At 49.7% G+C, this 8,410-nt stretch overlaps 1 protein-coding gene across 1 annotated transcript in view; it reads right to left on the reverse strand.

Moving 5' to 3' along the window:
- RIMS4 (regulating synaptic membrane exocytosis 4) overlaps window positions 1–7,554 on the reverse strand; it is a 56,191-nt gene extending 48,637 nt beyond the window's left edge. Inside the window, exon 1 of the mRNA XM_027852695.1 lies at window positions 7,458–7,554. Coding sequence (XP_027708496.1) covers window positions 7,458–7,554 — 97 coding nt within the window. The remainder of the gene's footprint in view (window positions 1–7,457) is intronic.
- Window positions 7,555–8,410: the final 856 nt, after the last annotated feature.

An 8,410-nucleotide genomic window follows, 5' to 3' on the forward strand; every position in this document is an offset into this window, starting at 1 on the left:
GTGTGTGTGTGTGTGTGTGTGTGTGTGTGTGTGTGTGTGTGTGTGTGTGTGTGTGTGTGTGTGTGGAGGTGGGGAGGGGTGGGGGAAGGGCACCTTTGTCTATATTATCCCAGTAACATAATCAGATTTGGAAATCCCTTCAGGATAACTTAAGTGAAATATTTTTAAAAATTCTTTATTGAATTAACTGGATAATTGGTCCAATTCCCTGTTTCACTTTGGCTATAGAAGTCCCAAAGGGGTTCTCAGTTTTTCCCAAGCAATAGCCAAAAAAAGTATTCATTAATACTTCACAAATTTTCCTTACAGCAGCCTGTGAAATGTTCTAAATATTATTAACATGATTTACTCCATTTTACAGATAAGGAAAGAAAGGCCTAGAGAAATTGTGACTTTCCCAGGTTTAGTAAGTAGAGGAGCCAAAAATGGAACCCAAATCTTCTGACCCCAGATCCTTTTTCCATTATACTATTGTTATCCTCATTTTACAGATAAAGAAATTGGGACACAGAAAGAAAGTGTCACAGGGTCACACAATTAATAAATGGACTTGTTAGAGCCCCAACTGGAAAACAGATCTCCTGACACTAAGTTCAACGTCCTTCCCACCATATTATGCTATCTTGAAGACAGCTAGAGCTTTAGGAGAGGCAACAGGGGCCTAATTGACCTTAGGGAAAGAATAAAATGAGAGAAACCCCCTCCCCCAGATTAACAGGGATCAGTCATAAACTTGGACCATGGGTTTTGCAAGGACAGGGACTGTACTCTCTTTTACCTCCGAGGAGGTTGTAGATAGTTTGTTACTCATCAAAAGTCTCAGGTCATATTTCAAGGACAGAAGGGAACACTAGTCCTGGGAAAGAAACTCTGCCAAGACAGGAAGAAAAAGGTCAAAGAAGCAGGGGCAGGGGTGGGGAACAGAGAGATATAGAAGGCATTCCCAGGGGCTTCTTAAACCATGTCAGTGAAAGAGAAGAGGACCCAGAGTGGTGGCATTATGACTCTGACCCCTACCATTGCCCTGATTAGAGTCCCAGAGGCCCCATTTGGGAAGTGTGGTGCATTGGAAAGATCACTGAGAGGGAAGTAGAAGATGTGGGTTTGAATCCTTTCTCTGCTACTTTCGAACTATATGACCTCAGGCAAGTGACAATCTCTCTGGCCTGCACCTCTCTCCTCTGCAAAATGGAGAAAATCCCTGCCTGGCTCTCCTCAGATGTTGTGAAGATCCAAGGAGACAATACATCTAAAGTGTTTATAGAAATGTAAATGTGACTGTTAGTAATAACTCAGTTTCCCTTCATCATACACAACCCTGCAAACCAACTAGGAGACAAGAGCAGCAGCTGCAACACTGGCCTTCTGTTCAGAAGACCCGTAATGGAACGTTGGCTCTGCTCCCTGTTCACTGAGACATTAGGAAAGATGCTTAACTTCTCTGAGGCAGCCTCTGTAAGAACAGGGATAATAACTCCTGTACTACATCTCTTCAGGACTAAGGCTTTTTAAGAGACTTAACCTGTGATGTCAGTGGTACAAAGGTGCTTCTGGGTGGAGGAACTTCCTTTATCAGTACAGATCAACACTTTTCCTGCAATTTATAGTCTTAGGGAGTTGTCCCTAAGGCACTGAGGGGGTGAAATGACTGCCCTAGGGTCAGATAATCAGTATTTATCAGACATGGATTTGAACCCGGTTTTCCGACTCAGAAGTCATGCAGTTTATTGGTCTCAGCTTGTCTTTGGCTCTGTGTCTGTCACAGTGCCCCACACCAGCCACTGGGAGTGTGGGTAAGGAAGGGAGAGTAAAGGGTGCAATAGAAAATTTGAATGTCTTGCCCCTGCCCTTATGGAACTAGCAGTCTGTGGAACATGGCTCTACATGCCTCTACCTCCACAGTGAGTGTCTTTGTCTCTATCTCTGTCTCTGTGTCTATCTCTCTCTGCCCCTCTGTCTTTATTTCTCTATCTCTCTCCCCTCCCCATATGTTTTTTTTTTCCTTTTTAGCACAAGAATTATATACAACAACGCTGTGAGGAAAATAGTACAAGGACATGTAGATACAGATGGAAGAAGAACTAGAGCACCATGTACATTTTACACATACTGCAAATTGTGTGTGGCCTTAAAGTGTCACAGAAATGTGAAGTGCGGTGATAAGAATAAATCTGCCCACAGGTTTTGAAAAGCTGACTCCACAAGTCTGTGAGAGTTCCTGACCTGGGCAGTATCTTCCTAGGCTTTGTGTCCTACTTGAGGACTGAGGGAGGTGCCTCATGTATTTTACAGGAACTGTAGCCTAAACCCCGGATCCTGCGCAAACTCATCTTTTAGGCTGAAGGAAAGGGAGGGGTGGGAAGGAGGAGAAGGGAGCTGGTCTGGTCTGTGGGCGCCTGAGGAAACTTCTATCCCGAAGACACTGCCCTGGCTCCGCCGGGAGAGGACCGCTGCTGACGGGCCGTTGCCATGGAAACCTCTTCCCTTCCCTCTCGGTCTCACAGCATCCTGGCGCCGCTTCTGCAGCTGCGGGGGCCAGAGCCAAATGGAGAGACGGCTACCAGGCTAGGCTCTGTTTCCTACCGCTACCTCCTCCGTCACCGCCCAGGGTAGAGCTGTAGCCTCCGGAGGACCGAATTGAAAAAGTACCTGCTGAAAACCACAGAAGGTCCGGCTTGGGGGAGAGGAGCTGGGAGGGGTCACTTTTTGCTCCCCCCTCCCATCTTTTTCTCCCACCAACCCCATTCCAGAATTCCCATGGGCTGCCAATCTGCTACCAAAGCTTAAGGGCTGAACAAACTGGAGCTGGGTTCCTAGATCCACCTCCCTAAATGCAGCCAAAATTGAGAAGGAAGCAGGAGGAGTGGGTTTAAGCTGGGACAATCACCACGTGGATCTTCCTGCCCCTCCCCCATCACCAGGATACACTGCTTCTAGAGGTGCCCTCGGCTGCAGCGATGAAATCCTAGCAAACGATCACATTAACAGATGAAAGAGACCTCAGAAGAAACATAGATCCCCTTCCTCATTTTACGGATGAGGGAAACGAGGCCCATAAACGTGAAGTGACTTGTCCAAGGTCACAACAAAATTGTAATCATCTAAAGCGGGATTTCGATCCTTACACTCCAGTCTTCCAGGAGGGAGAATGAAATAATACTGAATAACTGAATTTAACACAAAAAGCAGCCCACAACTTTTGGCAGAAGGAGAGGAGTGGCTCAAAGGACAGTCTAGAGCTATACCTCAGTCCAAATTATAAGTTGTTAAAAGGAGTCATGGTATAATAGAAAAGTCATGGAAATGGGAACCCAGGGGACCTGAGTTCGAGTCCTGGCTGTTATTTGTGACCTTGGACAAGTCACTTAACCTTGTTTTCTTTCTCCTAGACCCAGCTGTGTGTCCGTGGACAAGTCACTTCCCTTTTCTGGGATTTAGCTTCATCTTCCACACAGAGAAAGACTACCTCTTGGGTTACTCTTGGACCAAAAATGTATTCTTCCTTCCGGTGGCTTGTGGTCACGGTGTAGGGAGCAGCAGATTTTTTTTAAAAAAATTATTAATGAATTTTTTACACCTCAGTCATGTTTCAATAACCTCTCCAACACCCACCTCCTAACAACAATGCACCGAAACAACAGTTTAGCAAGTTAAAAAAAAAAAAACGAAGCCAATAACACTATAATTTCATCAATTTTGAGCCTCAGATCATTTGACATGGCTCCTGGGAAACATTTCCATTCGGATGGATTCTCAGTTTTCTAGGGCGGATGCTGGGGCTTGCTGCCCTTACTGAAGAGGCTTTAAAAGATCTTCCTTAGCGATGGGAGTGGGAAGCCAGGACGAAGAGGAATTGAGGCAATAACCAGAACGCAAGGACGTCTCCGAGTTCCCTTCCTTCACCTTTTTCGGGTACTAACAGATGAAGTTCGAACTTAGCAGTGAGACAGTGATAATAAACTCCTGTTCCAAGTATCTGTTCTAACTAAGGCTAATAGCTATTGAAAGAGATCACCCCACCGGCCCCTTACGCCCTGCACGGCCGCGGCCACGGCCACCGCCACCGCCACCGCCACAGCCACAGCCACACACACATCTTGCGCGCGCGCGCACACACACCCAGCTGGCGAGCCCGGCCTCCCTGCCCAGCCCCGCCAGGCTGAAAGGAAGGTTTTTCACCCTGGATACGATTTCCAGTTTGATCCATTTCGTGGAGCCGCTCCTTGCGCAATGACTCAGAAGCGGCCCTCATAGGGCAGAGGAGGGGGTTCGCCTCACCGGAAGCGCGGTCAGGGACACAGTCTTCTTTCTCAGGAAGGGGGAACGGCTTGGGGAAGGAGATGTAGCGGATTTGTGAGGGGCGGAGGGAGAGGCGAGATAGCGTCAAGCCATTTCTGAAAGGTTCCGAAGCTGCGTGAGAAAGATCCCTGGCAGAGAGCCAGGAGGCTTGGGCTCGACCCCAGCTCCGCTGCTCATTAACCGGGTGACTATCCCTTCCCCTGGTCTCAGTTTCCTAGAATCGAATGGGAATAATAATCCCTGCCTTGCTTCCTCCACCAGGGAGGATTTGAGGCAGACACGGTAAAAACAAGTACTATTCATAGGTGAGGTATTAAACTGAAAACAGATGGACGGCCCGGGTGTTACATTTGCTCCCTGGAAACATTTAAAAGGACTAGAGAAAGGCCTCCAGTCCACTGGATTTATGGAGGAATGGTGAAAAGACATGGACGAGAATAATATAAGATAGAAAGGTATGAGCAGTCGGAGAGGAGCTGCGATCTGCATAGGTGGAGGGGTTGCAGACCCATAAGACCACGGATCTACTGAGGGTATTCTGAGAGCGGAGTCTAGCCCTTATCCCGAGATAAAGCAATTTCTTTTAGAAACTAACCTCGCAAAATGCAACTGGCTATCATTGTCAGCAGAAGTGAGACGGAAAAGCCAAAAATGGTTTTGAAAAATTTCCCCCAAAAGAGAAATGAACTATACAGATAGCATTCTGCTTCCGATTTTCTAGTGAAAATCTTTGGAGGTGAAGTACTGGTCTCACTCTCCTGGAAGGTCTAAGCTGTGCTCCACCCGCATCACCACTGCAGCCCAGGCACTAAGCAGTAAGGCCCTGAGCAGAGACTTTTGTAAACTGCTGCCCCCCCCAACTTTTCTAGACCCCAGGTCATTTTTCCACAGTCAGATTTCTTGCTGTCATATTCCTGACCTGAAAAGGAACAAGTTAGAGAAACAAGTTCTCGACCCTGCCCCCACCTGCCCTCAGACTGTGGAGCTTCCCATTCCTAGTTGGAGAAGAGGCACAAAGTCCTTCCCCTAGGGTGCTGGGTTTGTCCTCTAAAAGTTGACCTCTTTGTTTAAGAAGGGGAATGTTGAGGTGAAGCTATAGATTGGGAAAGGATTGGTACGGGTGTAAGGAGTGGAGAGAAAAGGAAGGGATTTGCTTCACCTCTTCAGGCCTCAACAGATGGTCCCTAGGGTGAAGTCCAATTCTGACATTCAGTTATCTTTCTTCTTAGGACAACAATGTTCCCTTCTAGTCCTGAAGTTCTGTTGTATCTTCTTAGGAGGCATTCTTTCCCTCTTCCCCGTCTGATGGGGAGGGGAGGGCAGGGAGAGAGAGATATCATTCGAGATGGCAATGGTTAGAGTCTGAGCAGACAACTACACAGGAAAGGGTGAGGGAGGGAAGGAGGGCAACTTTGTTCATCAGCCTGGTTTCAGGGAATTGTTCTTCCCCATTCCCCCCAGCCTCCGAATCAGCTTTTCCAGTCAGTCAGCATGGGCAGTCTGGTTCCACACAGAATCCTTGAAATTCTTTCAGACTTAAATAGGATCATAGAACCAGAGCAGAAAGGGACTTCAGAAGCTATCTAGCCCAACCCCCTCATTTCACAGATAAGGAAACTGAAGGGCCCAGGAAGGAGAAATGACTTGTCTAACACCACACAGGCAGTATTCAGTAGACATGAGATTTAAATCCAGGTGCTCTGACTCCACTGCTCTGACTCCTCTCTGCTTATTCTGTTTCTCTCCAGTTACAGCAGTAGGGCAGACAAAATAAGCCTCTTCCCTGTTCCAAAGCATATAGGGATCAACCTGTTATTCCACTACCTTCCCACAAGTGCCTATTGCTAAGCAGGTTTTGGTCTTAGCACAGAAGACTTTCAGAGAATGGTTCTAAGTCTCCCCACCTAGCCTTGAGAGGCAGCATGGTGTAGTGCATAGAGCACTGGATTTGTCCACACTTGCTGTGTGGCTCTGGGCAAGTCATTTAACCTCTTTGTGCTTCAGGTTCTTTATCTGTAAAATGGAAGAGGGTGTAAGTCTTTTAAGTCCCTTCCAGCTCTAAATCTATGATTCTACCGTCCTCGAATTTGGTCCCTTTTCTGGCCCAGTCAGCAACTATAGTTGCAATGGAACCAAAGCCAATATTACTAGATAGTTCACACACACACACACACACACACACACCCCGGGATAGCTCCCTAGAAGCCATCTTTTACTTAAATGAAAGAAAGTACCAAAAGAAAGTCCATCCCCTTCCTCACACAACCCCATCAGACTTGCGTGTTCTATTTGGTCCCAAACTGGAAACCTCAGAGTTTCTTCTTACTTAATATCCCCAAGACCCTATACCCTTCCTTCTCACTCTTTCTCTGGGTAAGGGTTAACAAATATGTGGCCCTAGTACCCCGTGTTTTTTTTGGCCTGCTAGATGATGCCAAGTCCAACCTATTCCCCAAACAGCCATCTAGAGGCTTGTCCCTAGGGACACACCTCCAGGGAAAGCGACCCTTGATCAAAAAAGCCCAAAGTCAGGATCCCTGTTTAAGTCACATATCTTCCCCAGGTGGAATTGACAGAGATGGAAGGAAGGAGCTCTATCTGCACTGTTCTTCCTTTCCCATTCTGCCCCAGTGTCCGTTGGGCCAAGAGCTCTGATGAGGAAAGGGCCGGGGGTGGTCCGTGGGGCCTTGAGCAAGCTCCTTCCCTAGAAACTGGAGGGGGGGGGCGGTTGGCGCAGGGCGCCGAAGATACCTGCTTGAGTACAAGCAGGAGGTCTCAACCCTGAATTTTTCTCCTAGAGCTCCTGCGGGACTGCCTAAAAAACCAGACTACGCTCCGGGGGCCATCTCGTGGGGAAGGGCATATATCCTATCCCAGAGCCCTCAGTCAAGGGCCACTTCAGGTGGCAAGGCCGGCGATGCTGTTTCTATTGCCCCTTATTTCTCTCCAGTCCATATCTTCTCAGCCCTCCGAGCCTCATCCCTAGGGACCATCATTTATCACTTCGCTCACCTCCACCGAGGCCTCTCCAGAATTCCAGCTCCCTCCTCCCCCCGTGCCCACCCCTCCACCCTTGTCTCCCGAGCCCCCCACCCCGTCTCCGCCAGCCCTCGGGCCTCCCTCCCCCACCATCTCCCCATCTTCTTCCCGGCTCTCACCAGCGTCCTCTTCGTCGAAGGAGTTCATGCAGGGGAAGTAGATGGCGAGCGCCTCGAAGGAGGCGGACAGGCTGAGGCGGCTCTGAGAGCGCTCCATGTAGAGCCCAGGAGGACCGGCCCCGGGCGCCTCGGCCGCCGGCGGCTTGGCCAGCTTAGCCGCCCCATTTTTGACCCGGAGCACCGCGCGCGGCGTCTTGGCGGCTCGACTGAGGCTCCGAAGGAAGAAGGGAAGGAGCCGCTGGGGCTTGGGCTCGGGCTACTGAGCTGCGGGGCCCACACCCAAGGCGCTGCGCTGAACTCTGGGCTTAGGCAGCTGCACCTGGACTGCTGGCAGTGGATGGGATGGGATGGGACGGAGTGGGGCAGGGCCGGGCCGGGCTGGGCCGCGCCAAGGTGAGACGCGGGGAACCGAGAGACAGCCTGCTTTCCAGTCTGCGGCGCAGACCTGACTGGCGCTTCATTCCCCCAGCCCAGGGCGGGCTCTAGAGTGAAGTCATCGGCTCAGCCAATCAGAGCAGCCCGCGTAGGGAGGGGGCTCCCGAGGAGCTGGGGAGTTGGGGGGCTCGACGTTAAAGGGGAAGTGGGCTTGAGGCGGGCAGGGCCCCAAACTGGGGGCACCATTCTCCAGGGACGCTGGACAGCCCTCGACTAGCTTCGGAGTCAGAAGGGCAAAGCCAAGGAGCAGGTGTCAATGACAGCGGTGAGAATGGAGAGCGACAAGTGGGGCGGTACCGGTTAGAGAAGCAGAGGTCTTAGAGCTGGAAGGGGCCTTCAACATGGTCTAATTATAGGAGCAGAATATTTAGAATCAGAGGATCTTGTACTTTAAATCCAACCCTCGAATTTTCAGGGCGGGGGAATCGAAGCCCAGGGAGGGATTGGAACTTGCCCAAGGTCACACAAGTAATTAAGCAAAAGAGCCAGGGTTTGAGTTCAGGTCTTCTGACTCCAAA

The sequence above is a fragment of the Vombatus ursinus genome, unplaced genomic scaffold (assembly GCF_900497805.2).
Source record: "Vombatus ursinus unplaced genomic scaffold, bare-nosed wombat genome assembly UNPS02000580.1, whole genome shotgun sequence".
In the NCBI taxonomy this organism is placed as follows: Eukaryota; Metazoa; Chordata; class Mammalia; order Diprotodontia; family Vombatidae; genus Vombatus; species Vombatus ursinus.